Genomic DNA, 26292 nt, shown 5'->3' on the forward strand with positions numbered 1-26292 from the left:
TTACGTTTGTATGAAATATGTTATATTTGAAAAACTTTGTAATAATTAAATATGTTTTATATATTTTTGTAAAGATACTGATGAATAGTCGACAGATTCATCTCATTGATCTTATAGTTATCATTTCAATATTAGAATGTGTATTTGTTTTATTAAGCTAAATTTCTAACGGGGGTCAAACCCAGCAATATTATTAAACATATTATACTTCAATATCATCAAGAGGAATGCATTAGAATGGATAGGAAAATATAAAAACACTAATTTTAAAATAATTAAATAACTTTTTTTCAAAAAAAAATATATAAAAGCACGTTTGGCTTATTTAAGTTGGCGATATATTTTTTTAACAAACACGATGAGTGAATTTCTTTTTTGAACAACGATGAATGATCTAATATGCAAAAATATGATGCATATTTTGCGTATACCATTGGCAGAACATATAGTTTTGACATAGACTCGACTCTTACTTCAATCTTATATACATATATTCAATGATTGTGTTTCATGTATGCACTAAAAGATAAATTTTGTTCTGATTATTTTGTTTATTTGATAGTTTAAAGTCTTTCAGACTGAGATGAATCTAATGTAATTTCATTTCATTATTATTTTTATCATATAAAATTTTTAATTATCTGTTTTGGATTTTTTTTCAATAGTAAAAATAATGTTTGTTTTGAAAGTGTAATAGTGTTTATTATTTGAATGGAATTATCATCTTTATTATGATATTGTTTTTATATTTAAATTTGGACTCTATCATACAACAAAAATGTAAATAATTAACATATATATATATATATATATATATATTTTACTATGTTGTATATAATTTTCACACATAATGTCCAATGAAATATGATAGTAAACATACTTAAAATCTTAAAGTCGATAAATTATTGTTAGTTTGATAAACTGTCTATTCCTAGAGAGGTTCCTAAAACAAAATAAGAGCGCCTTGAGTTTGGGCAAAAGGAGGAGGAAACAAAGATTCATTGCCATTTGCGGAAGGCTGTTTAAAAGATAACAATAAACAAAACAAAAACAAAAACGTATAGATAGTTGTGTTACAAAAAAATAAGTAGCGATAGAATTTAAATGAGTGCTTATTCAAAGATGGGTATAATTTAAAATAAAACATAGAAAAGTAGTTGTGCCGCAACACAACATTGCCATGGCCTCAGTTTACGTGGCTTATTTGCAGAAGGCAGACCAGTCTCCTCCAGAGACAGGTCAATTTTACCATGACTATTTTCTTCACTACCTTCTCATGGGAGGCCTTTAACCTGCAAGCCTTCTATGATTCCAGAATTGTTGACAGCTACACCAGTGTTAACTCAGTTTGATTTGAATGTGGAAAGAGCTCCAACTCCTACCCATATCATCGCCTGGGTTGTCATCACCTCCCTGAAAAGGAGACAGTTGATGAGAACGCAGCAGTAGGTGGAGGATGTAGTAAAATAGTCAATTCACATGTTGCTCAAAATTAGGAAGGCGTAGGCGTTGGTCGAGTTCGAAAATCCGTGCAATTGTAAACGACTTATGCTTTGAAGAGAAATTAAACTGCGACACCTTCACAGGTAATGTAAAGGTCATACCCACAATATCTCACAGGCATTGTGGGAGGGAAATGTTCTGTGTATCTTCCATTGGACCACCCTGCAAAATTCAAAAATTAGCATTCAGTGGAATTTGTTTTTTTTTAAGTAAGATTCTAAAGAACAGACATGGGAAATTGTTGCTGAAACTCAGACCTGCGACACTGCTGCAGCTGAAACATTTGTTAGCTTGTTCATCTCACCATCAAAACACACAAACATGGCAGACTCTGAGACGTCGGAACCTTGTTGACACATGTAATAAAAATATGTTGTGTATACTGGTGTGACACATATCTTCTTAAAAGCTAGACTTTTAACTGAAAATGGCTGAATAGTAATTACCTTAACACTCAAAGCAACATTTTCCCCATTACATAGTCCACATGTAAAGGATGAGAAGCCACGCTGAAGTTGATGGCAACAATTGGAACATGAGATATAACACTAATGAGCTGTTTCAATGTTTGTCACTTCCCCGGTGTATAGGAATTCAGCAATCTGCTTCAATCTAAGTAAGTTCTAGTGAGGTTTTAACCTGTGGAGAGGAGTTGAGGACAAAGCCATTCAGTTCCGAAATTACCGATTCTATCTTTTTCAACGCTCCAAATTTTGTTGGAGTTGAGGAAGAGCTCTCTCGTTACTGGTTACCACCCTGTAGAATAGAATGAATTACGGTACTGCACATAATAATAGCTTCATTGAAATGAAATACATACGAAACGCAAAAAGATAACCTTATCCCTCAGGTATTTGGCGCTGGCCTCACACTGATGGTCAGAGTAGAAATGTGTCGCTGAGGTTGCATTCAGAAAAAAAAGATGACCTGCAAGTAAGTAACAGTTTTAGCATTTTAACATTATGGTTTGAGGTCGTAATTCACAATCTTATTCCAACACAGGTGCCTCCAACCAATTTTGGATTGATATTAGTAGCTACAATAACCCGGGGGTTCAAACCATAGAAAACCAACTTATGAAGGAGTTGCATAGGAGAGTATTATAATAAGACGGTTTAATAAACTAAACCATCCATTGTCATGGTGAGCATTACAACATAAAAGCGATAAGTAGGCCAAACCTTTGAATGCATACTATTGCCATAATACGTTTAATTTTGTTGGGTTTCTTCATTGTAAGCTGTTTTAATTCCCATTCACCAACAATATCTGGAGACAATCAAAATTTTGATTTAGGATCAGTAAAATGAATTAAGACAGGGGAGTCAGCAAGTATGAAGGTTTGGTGGCTCATAGTCCTGGTCACATCTAAAACACTGAGCCCACCTTCTTTTATGAGGTTTCTGAATGCATTGAGCCTATGCACGTTGACTGAACCCTGGATCAAAGTGGACTGCGGCCAAACATATGAGTACCCGTAAGCAGGATACTCAGAAAGGTGTACAGGTTATTAAAATCGAAGCAGACAGCAAGAAAGGTTACCTTTCGATCGACCATTTGGAGATCCACGCCTTTAGCTCAAAATAATGGAGCTGCTGATTTACCATCGTCGGAGAAAACTTCAAGCGAATTAGAGTGATCTGACTTGCAAATAAAAGCTCGAATCTCCATGGCGCCTCTAACACCGTCTGTGGTAATTCATCGTCTACAAAAGAGCCTTCTCTTTCTTCTACCGTCTATCTCTCTCTCTCTCTCTCCTTCTCCTTCTATGAATCATCGCACAATGCGAGTCTTCCCCAACTCCTCCATGACGATTCTCTCTGTTCTCCTCACAACCCTCCTACTCTCTCTCCCTCTCCCTTCAACCCAAGACCTCAACGCCGAAAGAGCCGCTCTTCTCTCTCTCCGTTCCTCCGTCGGCGGCCGCACATTCTGCTGGGACATCAGACACACCTCGCCGTGCAACTGGGCCGGCGTAAAATGCGACAACAACAGAGTCACCGCCCTCCGTCTCCCGGCATCTCTCTCTCCGGCACCATCCCGAACGGTGTTTTCGGAAACTTAACTCGTCTCCGAACACTGAGCCTCCGTCTCAACACCCTCGCCGGCTCTCTCCCTCTCGATCTAACCACCTCCTCCGATCTCCGTCACCTCTACCTGCAAGGAAACAAATTCTCCGGCAAATACCCGAGAGCTTGTTCAGTCTCACAAACCTCGTGAGGCTTAACCTCGCTGAGAACAGTTTCACTGGTGGAACAGATTCTCCAGTCGATCTGACGGTACCAAGTCTCGAGTTTTCTGCTCGTCCTCGTCCTCGTCTCGGTTGTGGATGGTGATGAAATTGAATCAAACAGACGAATCAATCTATTGTTAGAGATTCTATGGGTTGGATTAAAAGATAATTATGAATGATGGAGGAAAGTATGGGAGTTGAGAAGACAATCGTTTTTTGCTTGAGGAGAAAAGATGAGACGACAATCGAAAGAGACGCGATTCTTTTGAGAAAGCTGATTGGTGATGTGGCAAAAAAATGATATTTGATTGGCTGATTATTTTTGAGGATGTGCAAGCATGAGTGGAGCCCTTATTCCCCTTTTAGTATTGTATTGATGTACTTTCACGTATTGATTTTGGAATACGATAGTTACCTAATAATATAAGCAAATTATTTTTTGATGTGGTCAGTTATAAATAGATTTTCGTATATTACATTACGGGTACGTGGGATTAGAGCTAGAGTAAATTAAAGTAGGTGACAATTTATTTTTAACTTATTTACTCTAATTTCACCCAATCAAATAAAAAATTATTATAACTTAAATAGTGAGAAAACAATAAACAGGGTATATCTTAACTCAAATTTAATGAAATGAATTTTTTTTTCAAATTTATTTATTTTCATCCCTCTCATTTTCACCATATTTTCCACCTTATTACTCTGATATCTAACCAATCACATTGTACAAATATTCTGAAATCTATACTGTGTACTGATTTTCACATGAAAACTGATGACTTCTTGTGTTTATTTATTGATTTTATCTGGCTATGACATCAACATATAAAACATAGTTAAATTTTCGGCACACAACGTTAGATGAACATTATAATTTTGTTTACATGGCTTTGACCAATTCCAGCTTACAGAAAACCGGTCTCTAAAGTTTATTAAATATTCGGCACACAACGCATGTGTGTGTTTACCATTATTGCACGTCACAAACCGCTGCATCTTATACTTGGAAGGAGTGATGAAACCAAGCATATATTCTAATGAAAAGAAATACTACATGGAACAAAGTAAGATGCCTTCTGAGTGTTACCTTGTGAGGGAGTAAAAGTAAAAACGTCTCACTGAGTTATTGCAGTGTAACAAAATCTCCTAAAAGGGTCTTAGCGCAGTCACTCCTAACTTTGAAAATTTACATCATGTCATAGAACAGCTTACTAATGGTTGATAAGCCGAGCTATATTCCCTTTATTTGTAGCATCAACAACTACTTTCTCACTGATCTTGAACAGCTGCAACACAAATCCCTCCCTTGGTTAGAAGAGAGATAGAGAGAGAAATACATAATTGTAGAGATAAATGGGAAATATTCTGAACTCATATAGCATTTTCCCTTCTCTCAGGTCTGCAATGGTACGTCTCACCTATTCCAGTCTGTATTTAAGAATCTGAAAAAAAAAATATTGTCTATCATCATTCCCTCTCTATAAAAAAACAGACAAAACCCACATGGCCACATTCATAGATAATTCTGCTGGCAGAAAGGCCCCATCCATGTATTCCAGATTTCCAAAAGAAGACCCGATCAATTTCTGTCCTCTGTGGCATGGAACATACATATTAGATTTGATGATAATACCAAAAAAGACCTGTAGACTAAAATCTCTTTACAACATCAGAGAATGCTTACATGCAGTGTATATTTGAGAGAGAACCTTCTTCTTCTTTTGGTAATTTGAGTGTGAGAAACCATGTTCATTGCTGCAAGATTCAGTCAAATGAAACCGACCAACCCAGTTGCTTGTCCCTTGGATTGAAGAGGGAGGAAACTGAGCAAGAGCTAGATCGCAGATAAGGAAGAAAGTTAGGAAAAGCAACGCAGCTCTTAAGAAAGGTGAGATCCATGGCATGGCATATAAGACATCAACCCCAGTGCTATGAAGGCTGCACCATGGGGTCTTGCTTGAGAGCACGTTGCAGCTTCAGTACCTCGTATTGTTGACTTGTTATGCCGTAACGTTCACTACTTGCTGGAGCAATGTTGGACTGAACATCTCGGGAGAGAAGTGCCTAGAGAAAAGATAATCAAACACAGAGCCAATATAATAGATTTAATTAAGCTTCCAAATTATATGATCAATCTGAAGAGAAGCACTTTGAACAAACTGAAGAGACTAATCCTAGACAAAACACAAACATACAAAACATTGAATATTGATATTACTCTATCAAGTATACTTCTTACTAATTATCAGCAGAATTCTAAGTAAATTAGGTTCATATAGCAGAAGGAGATGCCTGGTGATTTAGGCCATACATTTTTTTGTTGTTTCTCGTAATGCAATATGTCAAGAGAACTAATAAAGAGCTTATCTTCGCCTTAGGTGAAAGTCTAGTGATCTCGTGCAACAAATTCTTGTTATCATCAAATTCGCTGCAACACAATATGTTAATCGTCAACTAACGCACTGGAATAAAAAAACTCGAGGTCGTCGTAAGCTGGGGATCGAACAGAAGGAGTAAGCATGCATATATATATCCAAAGTAATTTAGTATATGACAAAAGAAATTAAGAAACAAAACTAAAAGATGTTACATCCTATTTTCAAATCTGAAATCAAGAGATAGAAATCGATTGAGAGAAAGTTCCATACCTAAAAGACGCAAAACTTTAACGGTCTCGAACCTTCTCTTCGTAGTATGTGGACCTTCCTCTCTCAAGTGATCCAACACATGACAGACGACCTCTTGCATTTCTCTGACGTCGCGGCTGGAATTGAGGAGGAGGAGGCGATGGCGGAATCAGCAAGGGAAGAGGCGTGAACAGGGGCGGAGGCAGCATATGAGGAGGGGGGTCAGTTGACCCCACTATTTTTTAAAAAATATTGTTTTGTTTTAAGCAAAATTTTTGTTGACCCCACTAAAAAATAATTTTGACCCCACAAATATAATTACTAAACATTGAAGATAAAATTTAATTATACAACTAAAATAATTATAATTTTTATCATTGAAACTTTGGAGTTCTATTAGTTTTAACCTCATTTTTTATAATTATCAAAAAATATAAAATCCCTAAACATGTTTTGTTATTTTAAACTTTTGTAATATGTTAGTTTAATCCCAAATTGTATTAGGTCCAAGTAATTTATAATATAGAAACATTATAAAACAAGTAAACATAAAAAAGAAAAGAAAATATGTTCCTCTTCCTCGGGAACATAAGAGTAAGACTACAGCGGACTTCTAACTCGTGCTCTATAATTATTTTTTAGTTAAATTTTAGGTTGGTTTTCTATATTTTTAGCCAATAAACCTGTCATAAAAAAGTTTTAAGCTATAAGTGTGCGTAGAGTAAAACTGTTATAATCGTGTGGTTCGGTCTGAAAAGATTTTAGAGATAGAGATAGAACTCTGTTTTTATTCATTGTTGCTATGTTTTTTCTTGAAAACTTTAAAAATACAGAACACTCTAAACAAAGAAGCGGTCATTGTACAAACGTTTTTTGGTTTGAATAAATTTTTACATTCAACAGAAAATGGAGTGTGCCTAGAGTATATATAGTTTTTTGTGGTTTATAAATTATATTTTTGATTTTTTTTTACCCCGGGACAAAAATTTCTGCCTCCGCCACTGGGCGTGAAACTGGCATCAGTTACAATCGGCTTGGAGTTTTAGATTTTGAGAGGAGATCTCTTGGGTGAACTGTTTCAGCTATGTGGAGTAGAGATAAGATTCAATGTAGTTATGTGCTTCTGAGTTCCATGAGATATTCGATTCCTGGTGGTAGCTTGAAAGCTACATCAGTTTATACTGGGTGAAAGAGGAAAAGTGGAAGAGAAAATCGTTAAGTTTTTGTGTTGTTATGAAGAGGAGAATAATGGCTGCAATTAGTGTCTGCTTATGCAGATTTAATGGAAAAAGGGGAAACGACACCGATAAAGGTAGAGGAGATAATAGTTGGGCCACAACTGTGAGTGGTAAAGGGTTTAAAACTGTGAGTACTATCACTTGATTTCGAATTCAGACCACTGGAAAATTAATATTTCGGCATCGCCAGAGACAGAGAAGCGACACGTGACAACACGTGACTACTCTGGATCACTTCTGTGGAACCAAGACGCCTCTGTATAATTAAAAAAAAAAGATAATAGTTGGGCCAAGATTGCAAATTAGTTTAAACCCAAATGAAAGCTCACTTTTATCATTATCGACATTAACTAAACTGACATGGCAAAAAGACTCTCCATCATTGGTCAATTTAATTAAATGATGTGACATGTCTCTCTTTTGAGGATCAAGGGCTTTTCGTATTGTAAGATAATTAATCTTACAAACCTTTAGACCCGTATTTATAATAGCCTTAAAACCCAATTTTTTTTCTTTATAGGAATACATACTATTCTAGAAAAAATAAATTTCTGACCCAACGAAAGTTGAGATTTTACTGGTACACATAGATTTAAGAAACATTCAGATACAACATTGACCTTAGCTAATCCAAGTTTAAAAATGACATCTAATATGCGGGAACAAAATTTATAGGGCAATTTTCCTAAATAGACAATTTTTAAGTTTTGATCACAAAAATAGACCACAAGGAGGAAAATGACAAAAATGTTTCGTTTAATAGGTAAAATGACCTTAATACTCTAGAAATATAAACCAAATTTAAAATCTTTTAAAAAATTTAAAAAATATTTTTTTTATGGTTTTAGATTATATGTTTTCAAATTCGAACTTTTTTATAAAAATATATTTTTAAAAAAATTGGTTTTTTATACTTTTTTCAATTTTTTTTGTAATTTGAAAATACTTTTTGAAACTATTTTTAAAAAATTATTTTCAAATTTTAATATTTATTTTTTATTTTAGATAATTTTAAATCTCAATCCCAAATCTCCACCCATAGCTCTAAACCCTAAGGTTTGTATTAAATTGGGTGGGCGCAAGGTGGGTACTTGCTTTTTTACGTATACTTGATACTTGACTTGCCTTGAACGAGTAATGAATTTTTCGACTTCTACTTGACTTGTTGGAAACGAGTACTTGTTATTTCGAGTACTTGTCCAAAAATATGTTACTTGCAAGTTACTTGTCTTGTTCGATTACTTGCTACTTACAAGTATTTATTAATTACTTGTATATATTTTCAAGTTTCTAAAAATTACTTGATAGATAATATCTTACGATAGAAGGTTATGAAGTTTGTTTTATTTACTCGACTTGGTAAAAACACGAGAGTTATTTTAAATACAATATTTGCACCTAAAAAAAGAAAATAGAATTCGATAAGAAAGTATTGTTTACTTCTTACAACAAAGAAATATTAGTTTAGGGCTTTGGTTTTTATGGTTTAGTTATCATTTTTTTAGTCGTAGAACAAGTAACGAGTAATATCAAGACGAGTCGTAACTTTTTTTGTTATACTTGTTACTTGCCTTGTACTTGCAAGTAGCAAAACTCAACGACTTGATACTTGACTTGACAACGACGAGTACTTGAAAAAACGAGGCGAGTACAGGTCAAGTAGCAGGTATAAGGCAAGTAACGAGTACTGGTGCACATCACTTAACCATAAGTGTATATTTACCTCTTTAATGGAATATTTTGGTCATTTTGATCTTTAGAGTCTATATTTGTGAAGTAAACTTTTTAGTGCTATCTTAGGGTATTTCTCAAATTTATAAAAAAAATGAAATTGTTTTTTAATTTGATGACAAAAGTAATTATGCAACTTTATATTACAACAATAAATACAATATGTTTATAGCATCTCCAACTCCACTCTATAGTTTACTCTAAAATAAATAAATAAATATTGCAACCATATTTCATATAAAACAATCTTACTTCATAAATGAAGTAATCATTTTAATTTTTGTTCATTATTTTATTTTTTACTCTCTATGAAGTAACCGTTTTTAAAAAAAATTTCATTATTGTATTTTTAACTCTATATTAATTTAGAGTACATTTGAAATATACTGAACTCTGTATTACTCTATTTAAAGTAAAAATAACCCTTCACATTGGAGATTTTCTTACCAACCACCTATTTCTTTTTGTTGATGTTGAAGAACTAGTCAAACTCGGCTATAAATAATAGATATGGTAAAAGTTAAATTAAACAGCCAACAATATAAGAAATTGTGTAATTTACTGTACTAGGATAAGACATGCGCTTTGCGCACGATAAATTTATTTTATAAATATTTAGAATATATAGTATTGACATTAATATTTTATATTCGATCATTTTTATAGCATTAATAAACCAAAATCTAGGTTAAGTTTCACGGTTTACGTGAAGTGACACAGACGTAACAATTATATATTTAAAGTAGTGCTGTTCAATTTCGATTTATGTTTGGTTTCGGTTTGGTATTTTGGTTTATAAAATTATAGACCATATAAAATTATCTACTTTGGTTTGATATTGGATTATATAATGTCGGTTTTAGTTTATTATTTTTTATACCAAAAACTCAAACTATATTTTTTATAACATTTTGTCATTTTAATTTTATATAAATAAAAATCGAATTTAATAGCGCATCATGTATATTTTTAGTTTTTCATATAATATTTTTTTTTAAAATACCACAGCACTATATTTATCAAATCTCACGTATTTTTTAAAATTAATTAGGCATATTTGCGAATATTATACTACATCTGGTTGATGCCTAGTTGGAAATATGATGGTCTCGTCAATGTGCTAGAAATCGTCTATATAGTTTGGCTTATTTAGGTTAACATCATTAACTTTTAAGAAATGTAATTACCATTAAATTCATTATCTTTTCAAATTATAAGAGAATGATTTGTGTAATTTTTTTAATCGTAATGTAATATTGCAGTGCATAACCTTGGTCTACAATATTATTGAAATTTTTTTATATAACTATAAGCTTCTAAATTTTTTAAAAAAATTAACTACAATTCTTAAGAAATATTTTAAGCCACCAAAATTTCTAATCCAGTCTTGTTGCATTGTAGTAATTTACAGAACCATACATTTTTAAAATTTATATGGTGTAGAAGTTTAAATTTATAGTCTACATTATAAGGAATATATTATATAGGAATTCATAATTTACACGATTTAATAATGATAGAAAGACACATTTACCTTATTTTAGAAATATAGAAAGTCCCACATACAGTTTAGTACAATGTTTATTTGACAATTGACATAAAATCACTAACTATATTTATTTCTTTCCAAAAACATTCTTACCTTACATAATTTGAGTTATTACGCCTTTGAAACTTTCCAAAATCATTCTAACTCACAAGCTCACATTAAAATTATTTTTTGCTAATACGTTGTTTTGATTTTCGAACACGTACATTATATATATGATATAAATTTGTAATATTTTTCACCAAGCACGGTTTGTGAAAGTTTAACTGGTACTTGGTATTAAAAGAGTTCAGATTAACTTATATATATGATATTTCTATTTAGATAAATTATTCACAAACTTGAGTAAACCAAACCAAATTTAATCTGGGGTTGAATTCATGTCATCTTAGTTGTCTCTATTCAATATATTCAACAATTGATATAATCTTCAAGCTTATGCAAAATTGATTAGAAATTATTAGGGCTGTTCAATATGGTAAAACCGAACCGTACCGAACCGAACCGAAATAGACAATATGGTTTGGTTTTGGTATATACCATATAAACCGAATGGATATAATTTTATAAAAACCGTAGGATTTGGATATGGTTTGGTATATAACCGATTAAACCGAATAAACCGAACAAAACCGATTAAAAGTAAAAACATGTAAATATGTATCTATTTTATAATAATACATGAAAATCTATTTGTTACATAAGTTAAATTTGTGTTAATAACTATTACCATAATTTTATAGTAATAAAAAATCTTAATTTGTAAAACACTTGAACTATAACTAAATAACAATACATCGCAATTCAGACATCTTATTTTCTAGGTCTTTTTTGATCTTTTTTATTTATTTTAGTCTTCACTATATTAATATGAAGATTATAAATTTGATAGACAATAATTAATGGAAAATTTTTAATTGAAAAAGCATGACTTTAATGAACACTAAATATGGAAGAGTGGAAAAAATTTTCATTCATGTTTCTGTTTTGTTTCATATTTTTATTTTCAAAATTTCAAGCTTTGATTTTAGTTATAGATTTGATTATTTTATTTGATGGTATAAGCATTTTTACTTTTTTGTTCATTTATTTGAACATGTAATATATTTTTAATAAATGACTGTGTTGACAATATGACTCTAAAATTCATATAATATGATCTCAAACAAAATAATTATGTTTTTTGGTATAAAACCGAATAAACCGAAAACCGACGGTATATAAACCGAACCGAACCGAAGTAAATATGGATTTAGAATGGTAGTTATATTTTACTAACCGAAATACCGAAAACCGAAAAAAACCGAACCGAAACCGAACCGATATCCGGATTGAACACCCCTAGAAATTATCCATGTTTATCTGTCTCCAACCATTGATAGATCATAAATCTCGTGAGTTATATATATCTTTTTAGATATATTATTCTCAAACATAGTAAACGAAATAGAAATCAATTAATAATATCAAATAACATAAAATGTTTTAAATAGACGAATTGTGAGTTATGTCCATACATGGTTGCACAATAGAGAGGTTCACAGTGCTCAACAACGTGTGCTTGTTGAGTAGTTTTTGTGAGTTTAAAGTTGTAAGAACAGCCATTGTCATCTCTATTCTCTGATTTAAATATCAGTTTATAATGTTCAAGCTTTTTTTGTGAGTTTAAAGTTGTAAGAACAGCCATGGTCATCTCTATTCTCTGATTTAAATATAAGTTTATAATGTTCAAGATTTTTCTTGTGAGGCAGAGATTAAACAATGTAATCTATCAATAAACTGTGCTGGCGTGATAAAGTATAAAAAAGGGTGTTCTAATTATAAATGTATAGTATACCTATCTGCAAAATTTTGACTTTGATTGAACCAGAAAGTATGTGAGGTATGCTAAATATACGATGGTCCCTCTGTTCGGTTATGTTGTTGGTCCGTAGATTGTGATAGTTGAACTTGAGTAATAACTGATACATAAGCTAATAATCCTAACTGAGTGATTAGGATTATTGTCACATTTGTTAAACCTACATGATTCAAATATTCTGTTTATAGTAAAATATAAGGAATATGTATACGCTAATTTTATACGATATATATGCGATTGTTGTGTTTTATACGATCCTAACATGATTACATATATATGCAACTGTTACATAATGATATTTATTAATAGGGGATATGTGACCAACGTTATATTTTTAAGAGAAATTAGGAGCTATACCAACAAAGTATAGCGTATTTAGCAACCTACCAAACGACACTGTTTGGAAACTCTCATCAAATGTTTAAGACATTTATACCCCTATAAGCCTTCCACGTCAAATAGCTGTTCAGTAGCCGAAATCATATGGGGCAATTCTGAAATCTTTGACGTGGATTCGGAAAGATTTTATAGTCACTGTTCGCATATATGGAAATCTTCCTGTGTCAGAGACGAACAAGGAAGGAAGTAATCTATTACACAGACTCTCTATCTATCTCCCCATTTCTCTTCATCTCTCACTTTCAGAAAAAGAAAAAAAATCCCAATTGCAAATCAAAAACCCTAGAAAACAACTCTGTATAGTTATAATGGAGAACGAGAGGTCGACAGCTCCGCCGTGTACTATACCGGGGAGAATATTCAAGGCTGGCAAAGAACCAACTGGGGTGAGGGTGACACCTTATCACAAACCGTTTGGTATCAAGCAAATTCTAAACTCTCTTGAGCCCGAAGAAATCGAAAAAATACGAGCTTCTCCTTTCAGTAAATTTGTAGAGCTTGCTGATAAGCCTTCATTCTCTGGTCGATTCGGTCGCTATATCATCTCAAGACAGTTGAAAGTTTCCTGCTACTCAATTCAACTCAAATATCTCAAACCACATATAATCAATTCCCTGTTTTTCAAAGTTATATTGTCTGTATACAGAATCTTGTATGACCGTTTATATTAGCTTAATACTATACATTAGATACATAAACTTATCGGATTAGCCGGTTGCAACACATCAGATTCATAAAATTATTTGATTAGCCGGTTACAAAGCATCAGATACATAGACTTATTAGATTAGATTAACAGGTTAGGACGCATCTGATACGGAAACTTATTAGATTAGCCGTTTACAAAGCGTCGGATACATAGACTTATTAGATTAACCGGTTAAGACACATCGGAAATGAAAACTTATTAGATTAGCCGGTTATCTTTGTAGATATCTGACATTTAATTATTGTTGGCGACCCTTATTGTTTAGACCATGTTATTAAACCGAAACAATTAATATATCCTTAGGATATGTAGTAGCTCCCGTGCTTGTTTTCTAAATTGTATAACCGTAAATTTGAATAATTTACGGATATTTATTTTAATTGAGAGTTTTCATATTATATGTGAAATGTCCCAGCCTATTTTTCCTTTATCAATGTGATATGCAATGACAATATTAGTTGTCTTCATACTGTAAATAAACTTTGATACATCTGCTGCCATCGACATTTAGTTATACAAAAAGTGTTATTATGATGTTTATCCTTTGAAAACATGCACCTAAGTCATATGATCTGATCATGTTACTAACTTTGTTGATGTTTCTTGAAAGCTTTTTACATAGACATAACATGTGTCTTAACCGGTTAATCTAATTAGTCTATGTATCTGATGCTTGTAAACGGCTAACCTAATAAGTTTCTGTATCCGATGCATCTTAACCGGTTAATCTAATAAGTCTATGTATCTTATGCTTTGTAACCGGCTAATCAAATAATTTTATGAATCTGATGTGTTGAAACCGGCTAATCCAATAAGTTTCCATTTCCGATGTGTCTTAACCGGTTAATCTAATAAGTCTATGTATTCGATTTAATAACATGGTCTAGACATCACATATTAGATAAGCATTATTATTTTTGAAGACATGGCATTCCAAATCGCTCAACGCACCACCTCAATCGCCTCCCATCCCCCTTCTACTACATATCTTATAGATGGGTTGTTTGCAGGTGACTTTGTTATGACCTATCACTTTGCATCTGCTGCAAACAATAAAAACTGATGTAACATATCTGACTAAAATACACGTATATCTTTCCATGCTGCATTTTTTTTCTTCTTTTATCTCTATTTTTCTACCCTTTCACATCCTAAAGTAAAGTCATCGTGGTGACAAGTTTTCAAAACTGTTGTCTGGCTAATATACATTGTACCTGCGGTACCAAAACTATTGTTCCAGTAATATCATTTTTACACATATAGCTAACAATTTTAAAATAATAAAAAGAATTACTGTACTGTGGTTCATTGTTCTAGAGCGTTTAGCATGCCAAGGTTTTGATTGATAAAATCTCGCTCACCAATTCACACAGGAAAGCTAAGAGGATCGTTGTGGCAGCTTGGCACTCTTTGAACGTAGGAAGAATCACACGAATCACACAGAAGCTGGTGAAGTAGATGACATCGTTAATCGAAATCATACAACATCTGGTTTGGATTTTGATTGCTTCCAATCTGATTTGGGCATAGGTCGACATGCTCAAGATTTATGAGAAGAAACAAAGTGCACAACGTGCAACGACATGTACATCTCCGTCGCTAAGGATCCCACCATCATCTTTGACGAAATCTTATCAGAGATTGAAACGAAAGAGGAAGATATATCGAAAGCTCCACATTTTTTTCATAGCCATTGTCTCTTTTGTCTCCTTTGCACAAATATTTGTATGTATGGAAACTAAATCTTCCAAAGGATTTGATATTGAGTTCCACCGTTTCTGATAGTAAATGTGTGAATGGGAAAGTGATCTCTCAATGTTACTGTAACTCTTAACCCTTCTGGGGAACACAAAAAATCTAGAACATATATTTGCAAATCTTTTTGATATCTCACAAAATCTATTTGCCAGCTATATAACCTACAGCACAAACACGGTGAAAACCCATCGCCAACTGGTAAGAGCTTTAAATGTCATTTTGCACATAACTTATCTACCACAAAATCCACTTTTACACTGTTGTAGGTATTTAGTTAATTTTGTGGTCTTTTATGGTTTTTGACCAAATTATCTCTATTTTTAAACTATAGTTTATATAAGGTGCTCTAGAATTCTTCTAAAGGCATCTCTAACCCCACTTTATTTTCCCCTCTAAAATAGAGTTTTGAGTAAAAGTGTTTTAATGATATTCATTTTCTACTCTATAATAGTGTAAATTTATTTTTACTCTATATATAGAGTAATTTTTTTATTTTTTGTTCATCACTCTAAAATAGAGCTATTGGAACAACATCCAATTCTATCATAGAGTATAGAGTTACTCTATTTTAGAGGAAAAAATAGAGTAAACCATTGGAGATGGTCTAAATAACATTTAAGAAGACATACATAACTGCCAATTATAGGAGATTCTAAAGTGATTTTGTGCATTGTGAAGATGATTGCACTCAATCATATGGTCCTGGGCTTTGAGGCCCATATCAGCCCAGATAAAACCAGAATGGACTACCAAAACTCCATAACATAAGCTTCTACCCACCTGTTCGCCCTCTCCTCTCGTGCACTTGCTTGTCATCGATCCAAAACTGAAAATTTCGCTCGCATCACATACTCGCCGTCGCCATCGTCAGTCACTGCCGTGAAATCCTCTCACCGAATCAAAAGTAACTGGTTGAGCTTAGATCTTTCTTGCATTTTTACGATTTCAATTCGCTGTGTTTTGTTCGATGAATCCCTCAATTTCTATATCGTCGTGGTGGATTTATCCGTTTTGGTGTATTTTTCCTTAGCTAGGGTTCAGTGGATTGATGGGGAAGAAGGAGAACGAGATGTCAGCAATGGAGATCGACGATCCCAAATCGGACGGCTCTGAACAGATCCTTCCGAGGTTCTCGATGAATGGTTAGTATATTCATGAATATAAGTATCTGCATGTCTGTGAATCTCGAATTTAGCAATTGGTTGCTTACTTGAACCGTACAACAAAGCCTCTAAGTTTGTGAATCTACGCATTTGGGTTTTCAGTTCTGCAGCTGATGAAAACTTCTCAGGCGCAACATGGTCTGCGTCATGGTGACTATGCTCGCTATAGGTAAACCCTAAGCTCATTAGCTTACATGGTCTTTTCAAATTTGTTTTAGCTGATGCTATCTTGTTGTGTAGGAGGTATTGCTCAGCACGGTTGAGGAGGCTGTACAAGTCCTTGAAGTTTACTCATGGTCGTGGTAAATACACTCGGCGAGCCATGCTTGAATCAACTGTCACTGATGTTAGGTATATACTTGAATCCTTCCAACTTGAAGTTTTTTGTTTGAGATGTGCTCTTTTTTTTATGTTTAATCTTAACATTAAAAAAGCTGTGAAGGCTCTGTTTATGCTTCCACTATAAGTGGTTTTGAGGTACTCTACTCACATACCTGTAATTGAGTTAATGTTTTTATTTGAATAGGTTTCTCCATGTGGTTTTCTATATGACGGAGAGAGCATGGAGCCATGCAATGGACAAAAGACAGCTACCGGATGGGCCTAATGCAAGGCAGCGGATATATTTAATTGGTAGGCTGAGGAAGGCAGTAAAATGGGCTTCGCTTTTCTCAAGTCTGTGCTCTAATAAGACGGACTCCAGGACATCTTTGGAAGCTGAGGTATTTCGGTGATCCCAATTGTTGAAGTGTTTTCATGAACATACATCTCTGCCTTTAATGGAAGAAGAAGAGTATTCCTCAGTTTTAGGCTATTAGCTTAGTTGTTTCGTCATTTCCTGTAAAATGTATGTGTACTCTATAAACAGACGACATGAGTCTTCATACTTCATCTTACTCTTTTATAGGCATATGCTTCCTATATGAAAGGCACCCTGTTGTTTGAGCAAGATCAAAACTGGGAAACTGCGTTGGCATGTTTCAGAAACGCCAGGTTTGTCTTTGTTCAGGATCCTCTTTTTGCAATTTGGTAGGTTTTTGTTTCTGAAAATTATTCGCCTTCGCAGAGCTGTTTATGAGGAGCTCGGGAAATACGGTGATCTAGAGAACCAGGTTCTTTGTCGGGAACGGGTTGAGGAGCTTGAGCCAAGTATTGAATACTGCAAACACAAAATTGGCAAATCAAACTTGCAGACATCTGAACTACTTCAGATTGGTGAGATGGAAGGTCCTGCGTTGGATCTTTTCAAAGCAAAGATAGAGGTACGCACACATATCATTTCTGTCAGCCTCACCACCGAAGAAAGTGATTAACTGTGTGTACATGTTTCAATTGTCCGCATAATTATTGAAGCATAACATTTTTGTTTGTTAGCTTTGCCATCTGTTATTGTGAGTTTAGAGTCCGCTTTTGACCTGTGACCAACACACACAAATACTAATTACATGTATACGATCTTGGCTACTCTTGAATGATTTGCAATGGTTTAGTGGTTAACTCTTTCTCAGATCTCTCAGACATTTCGGATTAATATGATGTATATTGCTCGCTTGTCATATAGGCTGCTATGGAAGAGGCCAGATCTCAACAAGCTGCATCTCTTACAGAGTTTAATTGGCTTGGCTACAGATTTCCAGTTTCCAACCCAAAATCTCGGGTTTCTATTTTAAAAGGTTCGACTTTTCCAATTCTCTCTTTTTGAACTACTATGGTATGCCGACAAATTATGATCTGGCACAATTATGGTTTACCTTTACTATGTAGTTACTGTTTGTTATGCGTTACCCTCTTAATATATAACCTGCTTTGTTTGGACACTGAGCACTTCTCTGCGGCTCTCACTCTTTGTTCCTTTTTTGCTCAGCCCAAGACTTTGAGAAGGAGCTACAGGGTCCAGCAGCAGAATCTCTCCCTGCAGAGAAAAAGCTGACCATATATGATAAATTATTCACTGCATATCATGATGCGCGGAACACCATACGCAGTGACTTGGTGAGTGAGTTTACAGGAGATGGCTAATTTATTGATTTGGTTCACCGAATAACCTTTTGAAGATTTTTGGAAGTCTAGACAAGTAAAGAGTATCTGTTTTTTTTTTGGGTGCGTAGCTGTTTCTTTGATTTATTTTCACAAGGAGTATATTATTTTTAGGTAAGTGCAGGAAATGCTGAATCTGTCAAAGATGATCTAAATGGTCTGGACAAAGCTGTTGGAGCTGTGCTAGGACAAAGAACCATTGAAAGGAACCAGCTGTTGGTTAAAATAGCAAAGAGTAAACTGAACAAGAAACGTGATGATAAAACTGAAAAGGTTACTAAGCCTGAGGAACTTGTTCGATTGTATGACCTTCTGTTACAGGTTAACCACTGTGTACCTCTCTTTTTCTCCAGAAGCAGATTTTGTGTGTTAAACCATCGAGAAGACCTCATCTTTGTTTCTTTTCTTTTCTTTTTTCAGAATGTCGCTGATCTTTCCGACCTCATTAGCTCTGGAAGAGACAGGAAACCCGAAGAGATTGCCTTCGAAGAAGAGTGTCAGCGCAAAAGCTTAGCCTTTCGTGCTGAAAGGTTTAGTTCTTCTTCCACGTTATTGTATTTTTTGGAGGGTGATTGCTATTGAGTTGTGGCCTCGCTATATTTTTTATTTGATTTAGCATATTTGATTAGAGTTAAGCTCCTCAAAGCCGTTGATCCAATCCTTACATGAGTTAGTTGTAATCATTAAATTAGGAATCTCTTTCCCCGTCAGTCATCTCCTCACCTATTTCTTTTGGTCTATACTAGAATCACTTATTAGATGCTTTAGCTCCTGTTTAGAAATATTCACACAGTTTTTTCCATTTGAGAAAACGTAATATTTTCATATACTAACTGCTGCGTTCAGTTTTCGTCGCCTATGATTAAGTTAGCTGATGATATCTTCTTAAATCTATTTTCAGGTGCTTCTACTTGGCAAAGTCATATAGCCTAGCAGGAAAAAGGGTTGAAGCATATGCCTTATATTGTCGAGCTCGATCTCTTGCTGAAGATGCCCTGAGCAAGTTTCAGAGCATAGCAAACAAAGATGAGGTATCAACGTATTATTTTACTTTCTTACCTCATACATAGTCATTGGATAGCAAGTTCTATGTTACCTCCTCACGTCGATTGGATAAGGTTATATGTTGATGGTGTAAGTATAGGCATGGTGTCACTAAAGTATATTAGGTTTGACTAATTTTTTTTTCCAATAATTCTCAGGGAACAATCCAGGAACTGAAGGCACTGGACAAAGAATGCAGAGCTAATAGTTGCATAGAACATGCGACCGGGATCATGGAGGAAGAGAAGGCGCCAGAGAAGCTGTCAAAGAAAATCTCAACGATATCACTAAACGATACAGCCACGAAGGTACAATCTCATTATATTACCTCACTTTTCCCCGTCACTTACTTGGTTGTATGGTGGCAGATGATATAAACATCCCCAGCGTACGTTATGTGTCTTGCTGTTATGTTATTTTGTTAATCTTGCAAATGTCTCATAATCAACAAATTGCACCCTGATGGGTTTTTTTTCGTCCTCTTGTGTCAAACATCAGGTGGAGAAATACCTGGTAGATAAACTGGAGGTGTATGAATCAGCAGTTGGAGATGCAAACACAAAAATGGCCCCAAAGATCGAACGGTTCCCACCTGCATTCCAGTCTATACCTCGTAATCCAATTGTTCTAGACTTGGCCTACAATTGCATTGAGTTCCCAGTTCTTGACGAAAGGAAGAAGAAAGTCCAGAGAGGATTCATTAGTCGTCTCTGGGGATGAAGAAGTTTTCTTCCTCAGGTTAAAAGAATCTCTGGTTCAGTTTCCCTTTTATTACACATACTTTGGAACTTCCTGCTGCTCTTTAGTTTCTGAATAACGAATCCAAATGCATGAGTTTTTTTTTTGTTTGTCATTCTGTCGATTTTTTTTTTCAAAGAACCACAATTTAGATTTTAGACCGAGATTACATTTTGCTACTCCTTTAATGACACTTGAAGTTTTGGAAATATAATTGTTTTCTGCATTTTTTGTTGAAAATGCCACACTGGTTGAGCATTGATTGGAGTAAGATTGAAAGCCCGATTTGGTTATAGAATGTTTTGACCGGGACCAAATTATATTGAATAGTAGTATATAACTAGTGTAGGCTCTAGTTTTCTAGTCTAACCAAAAATAATAGACTTTAATTCACTTTGCCTTAAATTCTCAAGTAGCAGAAGAGAAGAGGCGGGGATATTCGTTGGAAACCAAAAGTGTTTTCTAATACTCTTGCCGTTCTATAAAAACATTAAATTTATAAAACTAAATATTTTTGTTTATTTTTTTATAATTTAATAATAAAAATTGTAGATTTATTAAAAAATGATGAGATTTATCAAATTATTATCTTTTAATAGTTTCTGACACGATTAAGGATTTTTAAAGTCAACTGCTTTGGATTTGCTGGCTCTTAAAAATTTATTATTATTGAAAAGTGAATACTTTGGACTCGCCTCATGGATGCCTCATGCCTCTAAGAAAATCAAATTAGTCCCTTAATGTGCATATTAAATTGGATGTTATAATATATAATATAAATATAAGAGTGGGAGCCATGGAATTGGTTTCAAAGGTTTTGTACACGATCACCAACACCACCACAAGAAAGAGAAAGAGTAGTAATTTGTTTTCTCCATGGCACGATCTTCTTCGATTCCTTATTTTGCTCACATTTTACCACTTGTCAACCAACCCTAAGAAAAAAGAGTTTCCCAATAAAAACATTTATTTCCTTATATAGCTCTCTCTCTCTCTCTCCGATCGAGTCTCCGGTGGAAGACAGGAAAAGGAAGAAAAAAGAAGACGACGACGAGGGAGGATGCATTTCGCTAAGCTCGATGATTCCCCCATGTTTCGTCAACAGGTTTCTTCTCTTTTTATTCTGTTAAACGATTCCATTGCTAAACAGATAACGACAAATGATTCTCTGCACCAGAGTTAAGAGAGAGATCTAAGAACTAAAGTTTTTTTTTTGTGGTGCAACAGATGCAATGTATGGAAGAGAGTGCAGACTTGCTGGGGATGCGATGCTTAAGGTTCTACAAAGACTGCACAAAATACACGTAAACTAACTAACTTCTTTATTACAACTATATATACTCTCTCTCTCTCTCTCTCTCTCTCTCTCTCTTTTTTGAATTGTGATTTTTTTGTTTGGTTTATTATTAGAGAGGGACTCGGAGAAGGGTATGATGGAGATATTGACTTTGTAAATGCACTTGAATCTTTCGGCGGTGGCCATAATGATCCCATCGGCGTTGCTTTTGGAGGTACTTACCTCTCTTTCTTCTTTTTCCTCAAATCTCATTATCTCAAGGAGATAAGTTCTTTTTTTTTTCCTTCAGGTCCTGTAATGACAAAGTTTACTGTTGCTCTTCGAGAAATTGGGACATACAAGGAAGTTCTTCGTTCCGAGGTACTAACTACTTGCAGGGGCGTCCCTGAGATGCTGGGGGCCTAAAACAATTTAGTAAGAGTTTTATAAAAAAACTTTTTTTACAAATTTAGAGGCCCCTTCTTATGTAAAATTTTTAAAAAAATTTGGGGGCCCTAAGCCGGTGTTTCAGTCCGCTATGCCCAGGACCGCCCCTGACTACTTGCCATCAGTACAAGAGATGAACTGCATTCTTGAACTAGTCTCCCTTTAGTTTGGGGTTTGGTTCATTTAATCAGTTTTTTTGAACAAATGCATAACTAACTAGCCTATGAATATGATATTATCAGGTAGAGCATATTCTGAATGACCGGTTGGTTCAGTTTGTGAATGTTGATGTCCAAGAAATTAAGGTACACTTGTACTAATACATCCTTTCAAATTGCTTCCGACCTTTTAAATTCATCTTCTAATGCTCTCTCACCAGGAAGCACGTAAACGCTTTGACAAAGCCTCCATTACATACGACCAGGTGTGTTATAACTGACTTCATAATATGTCCACTATTTTTGAAAAATTGTAACTTCATTTTATGTGCATCTCTGAATGAAACAGGCACGAGAGAAATTTCTGTCATTAAGAAAGAGTACGCGACTGGATGTGGCTGCAACAATCGAGGAGGTATGCACAAACACACACACATCCTCGAGAGTCAATAGAATAACATTCACTTCTTTTTCAAAACTAATGTTGGTAGAGAGGCATTTTCAGGACCTACATAGCGCAAGAGCGGCATTTGAGCAAGCCCGGTTTCATCTGGTAACCCGGCCACTTTTTATTTATTTATTTATTTCCAATGCTACTAGCTATTCGCTTATTATATATTGTAACCGTACATTAAATTAATGTTTGCTTTGCTTCGCTTCTTCCTGGCACAGGTTAGTGCACTCTCTAATGCGGAAGCTAAAAAGCGATTTGAGTTTTTGGAAGCAGTCAGCGGGACAGTGGATGCTCATCTCCGTTTCTTCAAACAGGCAAGCTTTACTATATTTAGAAACAAAAATTAATAGCTTTGGTTTTACAAGAAAACAATGGTCTCTCTTTTTCTTGTTACCTAATTCGCTTTCTCACAAATGATTCTTTCTTTCAGGGATATGAGCTACTACAACAAATGGAGCCTTTTATTAATCAGGTGTTGGATAAATACACAGAGACTCCTTGTACCATATTTGGTTCTTTGGATTTTTATTTTCTGCAGAACGTTTCTTATCCAAGCAAAAATACAAGCCTATCTGTGTTTGATTGTAATTTGAATGCAGGTGTTGAGTTATGCACACCAGTCTAGAGAATTTACAGACTATGAAATGGCATCACTTAACGAAAGGATGCAGGAGTACAAAAGGCAAGTTGATCGAGAAACTAGAAACTTAAATGGTTCGCCAACAGGGGATGGCATGAGACACAACTCAAGAAGCTCACAAAAAGTCATTGAGGCCGTCATGCAATCTGCTGCTAAAGGAAAGGTTAGAAAATGCCTCTGAGGCTTAAGACTGCCCTCCCCTCCTATCTTTATACTGTTTTTTTTTTGTCCTACAGGTTCAGACTATAAGACAAGGGTATCTGTCTAAACGTTCGTCAAACTTGAGAGGTGACTGGAAAAGAAGGTTCTTTATCCTTGATAGCCGTGGGATGCTATACTATTACCGCAAGCCATGGAATTGGTCTTCTGTAAGTTTCAAAGTAAAGAAAGAACCAATTGTGCTCTTTTGATATTTCCATAATCGACAACGTTTGTATCTAATACTGAATCTTTGAATTGAATCAGGGAAATGGAAACAGGTCTTCTGTTCACAAGAATATGACTTCAGAAAACAGTCCCGGGCTGCTAAGTCGGTGGCTGTCTTCTCATTATCACGATGAAAAACCAGTTGCACGTCTCACTGTGAACCTGCTTACCTCAACTATCAAAGTTGATGCGGACCAGACGGATCTAAGATTCTGCTTTCGGATTATTTCGCCTACAAAAGTCTACACATTGCAGGCAGAGAATGCGCAAGATCAGATGGACTGGATTGAGAAGATAACTGGAGTTACTACTTCTTTGCTAAGTTTCCAGACACCTGAAAGAACAATCATGGTGAGGTTTTTATGTGCTGAATCTTTTATTGTCTGACCCCATTTTATCTAAAAAATATCATTTACTTGCACCTGTACCAGCGTCTTTCTACAATGGACGGAGATACTTTCTCCGCAAGTGAGTCCGGTTCTGTAGCAGATCTATATGATATCGAGCATGCGGAAATTGGAGAATCCACTGTGGAACATAATCATCACATAACAGGAGGAAACCGTACGAGGTTCTCAGGGTGCTTGCAGCAACATGATATGGTGGCAAAGCCAATTGATGTCTTGACCAAAGTATTGGGGAATGAGAAATGTGCAGATTGTGGTGCTCCTGAACCTGATTGGGCCTCTTTGAACCTCGGTGTCCTCATATGTATTGAATGTTCGGGTATACATCGTAACCTTGGTGTTCACATTTCGAAGGTCAGCAGCCATTGGAACTCTTGCCAATCATTTTATACAAAGAAAGTATATTCAAACTTTGTCAAGTGCAGGTCAGATCGCTCACGCTTGATGTTAAAGTATGGGAACCATCGGTCTTGACGTTGTTCCAGTCGTTAGGTAACGTATATGTAAACTCTGTGTGGGAGGAGTTGTTGAACTCAGAGAGTAGATCTTCAGGGTAAGTAGTGGCTACGTATTCTCATCAGTTGTATCTATTTTACACACTGTGTCGTTAACCTTCCTTTTTTTTATTTAGCACTCCCATGTCAGATCGACCAACAAGAAAGTTTCTTGCAAGGAAGCCTGGTCTCAGTGATCCCATATCTGTGAAAGAGCTGTTCATCCATGCAAAGGTATTTAAATCAAGAAAAAGTTTTTGTGATAAAATCTCATGTCTGTCCATTGCTAATTACACAGTACTCAGAGAGGATATTTGTCCGGAAAGAAACAGACAGTCTGCATTTTCCGGCAGTTTTCCAAGAGATTTGGGAGAATGTGCGTGCCAACGACAAGAAATCAGTTTACAAACACATTGTCTGCTCTCAAACAGATGTGAATGCTCTACGTGGACAAGCAACGTACACGGTGTCTTTGTCCTTATGGAAGATGATGCAACTGGAAGCGAAGGAGGAAACACTCAAAGCCAAAATCAAGAGAATTGAAGAGGAGTTTCAGGAGAACCCTGAGGGATATTCTGACTCGAAACTGGAAGGGGAAGAAAGTATGGTCAGAGAAGAAACTTCAAAGGACTGCTCTTTGCTTCACCTCGCTTGTCTTTATGCTGATATCGGTATGGTGGAGTTGTTGCTTCAGTATGGTGCAAAGATAAATGCAACAGACTCAAAAGGTCGGACTCCACTTCACCACTGTATCATCAGCAGGAGATATGCAATTGCAAGGCTGCTACTTATGAGGTAAAAACTCCATATAAATTCATCACTCTACTTACTGGTCTTAAACTTTTGACAGAAGTTTATAACTCTGGTGCAATGATTCAATCACAGGGGAGGAGATCCAAATGCTGTGGATAAAGAGAGTAACACACCGGTCAAATATGCTTTAGAGACGGAAGTCAATGACAGCGAACTAATTGCATTATTAACAGACTCCAAAAGATGATAATATCTGCTGAGATAAAAATAATAATCATTTGATTTGCTTAATCACTTTTTAAAAGCAGAAGACGGTACAGCACTAGAAAAATGTTGCTCTCTACGTGAACACTTTTCGCCTGTTAGTTCCGTTGTGTTCATCAAGAGCCTAGGAGTATACATGTAGATTTTCTTTGGTGCTTGCTAGGTTGATGATATACTGGTTTATACTCTGGTGTACATATGGTCTTATTTTATTTTATGGGGTTGTATCTTCTGTAAGATGGAAACCTCTGTTTCTGTTGTTTGTGTAAATGAAAAGCAGCACCATTGTTGTGTGTTCTTCTGTTCTGCTGTATGTTTTCATACACAACTTTGTGGTTTTGCCCATCCGAGAACCTGCTTTTATTGCCAGACAGATTTTC

General features: G+C 35.0%; 2 protein-coding genes and 1 long non-coding RNA gene across 14 annotated transcripts; 2 read left to right on the plus strand and 1 right to left on the minus strand.

Moving 5' to 3' along the window:
- Positions 1–984: 984 nt before the first annotated feature.
- On the minus strand, positions 985–6610 carry LOC106347754. Of its 7 annotated transcripts, none has more exons than XR_007340122.1 (12): positions 6388–6601; positions 5424–6167; positions 5243–5332; positions 5111–5181; positions 3046–5025; positions 2890–2956; positions 2685–2772; positions 2342–2430; positions 1950–2259; positions 1761–1849; positions 1605–1665; positions 985–1413 (listed from the first exon to the last, which is right to left on the minus strand). It is a non-coding gene; the product is annotated as an uncharacterized LOC106347754 (long non-coding RNA). The 7 variants fall into 7 exon arrangements; XR_001270810.3 differs by having other exon boundaries at positions 1950–2105; positions 2188–2259; positions 5111–5332; XR_007340120.1 differs by having other exon boundaries at positions 5111–5332; positions 5424–5803; positions 6051–6167; positions 6388–6600.
- Positions 6611–16359: 9749 nt separating this feature from the next.
- Positions 16360–20819, plus strand: LOC125610112 (signal recognition particle subunit SRP68). 4 transcript variants are annotated; one of them, XM_048781871.1, is made up of 14 exons: positions 16360–16515; positions 16642–16753; positions 16877–16943; positions 17015–17125; positions 17301–17496; positions 17682–17767; positions 17841–18036; positions 18336–18447; positions 18639–18766; positions 18926–19132; positions 19232–19341; positions 19713–19842; positions 20014–20163; positions 20354–20819. In XM_048781871.1, exons 2-14 carry the CDS (start codon positions 16660–16662, stop codon positions 20573–20575), a joined length of 1809 nt encoding a protein of 602 aa, XP_048637828.1. In that variant the 5' UTR covers positions 16360–16515; positions 16642–16659; the 3' UTR covers positions 20576–20819. The 4 variants fall into 4 exon arrangements, with proteins under 4 accessions (XP_048637828.1, XP_048637830.1, XP_048637829.1 ...); XM_048781873.1 differs by having other exon boundaries at positions 16367–16515; positions 16646–16753; XM_048781872.1 differs by having other exon boundaries at positions 16370–16522.
- Positions 20820–20980: 161 nt separating this feature from the next.
- Positions 20981–26217, plus strand: LOC106347752 (ADP-ribosylation factor GTPase-activating protein AGD1-like). 3 transcript variants are annotated; one of them, XM_013787342.3, is made up of 18 exons: positions 20981–21698; positions 21821–21897; positions 22004–22104; positions 22180–22250; positions 22559–22621; positions 22696–22740; positions 22824–22889; positions 22980–23027; positions 23147–23242; positions 23359–23400; positions 23528–23731; positions 23805–23948; positions 24034–24345; positions 24426–24755; positions 24827–24954; positions 25033–25129; positions 25194–25690; positions 25781–26217. In XM_013787342.3, exons 1-18 carry the CDS (start codon positions 21654–21656, stop codon positions 25893–25895), a joined length of 2481 nt encoding a protein of 826 aa, XP_013642796.1. In that variant the 5' UTR covers positions 20981–21653; the 3' UTR covers positions 25896–26217. The 3 variants fall into 3 exon arrangements, with proteins under 3 accessions (XP_013642796.1, XP_013642797.1, XP_048637827.1); XM_013787343.3 differs by having other exon boundaries at positions 23805–23936; XM_048781870.1 differs by having other exon boundaries at positions 22004–22250; positions 23805–23936.
- Positions 26218–26292: the final 75 nt, after the last annotated feature.

The sequence above is a fragment of the Brassica napus genome, chromosome A6, assembly GCF_020379485.1.
Source record: "Brassica napus cultivar Da-Ae chromosome A6, Da-Ae, whole genome shotgun sequence".
NCBI lineage: Eukaryota > Viridiplantae > Streptophyta > Magnoliopsida > Brassicales > Brassicaceae > Brassica > Brassica napus.

Excerpts from the sequence above, each read along its gene's own strand:
- LOC125610112 (XM_048781871.1), top strand. The coding sequence starts at position 16,660 with ATGGGGAAGAAGGAGAACGAGATGTCAGCAATGGAGATCGACGATCCC. Across the intron at positions 16,944-17,014 it reads GGTGACTATGCTCGCTATAG|GAGGTATTGCTCAGCACGGT; the intron begins GTAAACCCTAAG and ends CTTGTTGTGTAG. Across the intron at positions 18,767-18,925 it reads ACACCATACGCAGTGACTTG|GTAAGTGCAGGAAATGCTGA; the intron begins GTGAGTGAGTTT and ends TATTATTTTTAG.
- LOC106347752 (XM_048781870.1), top strand. The coding sequence starts at position 21,654 with ATGCATTTCGCTAAGCTCGATGATTCCCCCATGTTTCGTCAACAG. Across the intron at positions 23,937-24,033 it reads AGCCATGGAATTGGTCTTCT|GGAAATGGAAACAGGTCTTC; the intron begins GTAAGTTTCAAA and ends GAATTGAATCAG. Across the intron at positions 25,691-25,780 it reads GCAAGGCTGCTACTTATGAG|GGGAGGAGATCCAAATGCTG; the intron begins GTAAAAACTCCA and ends ATTCAATCACAG.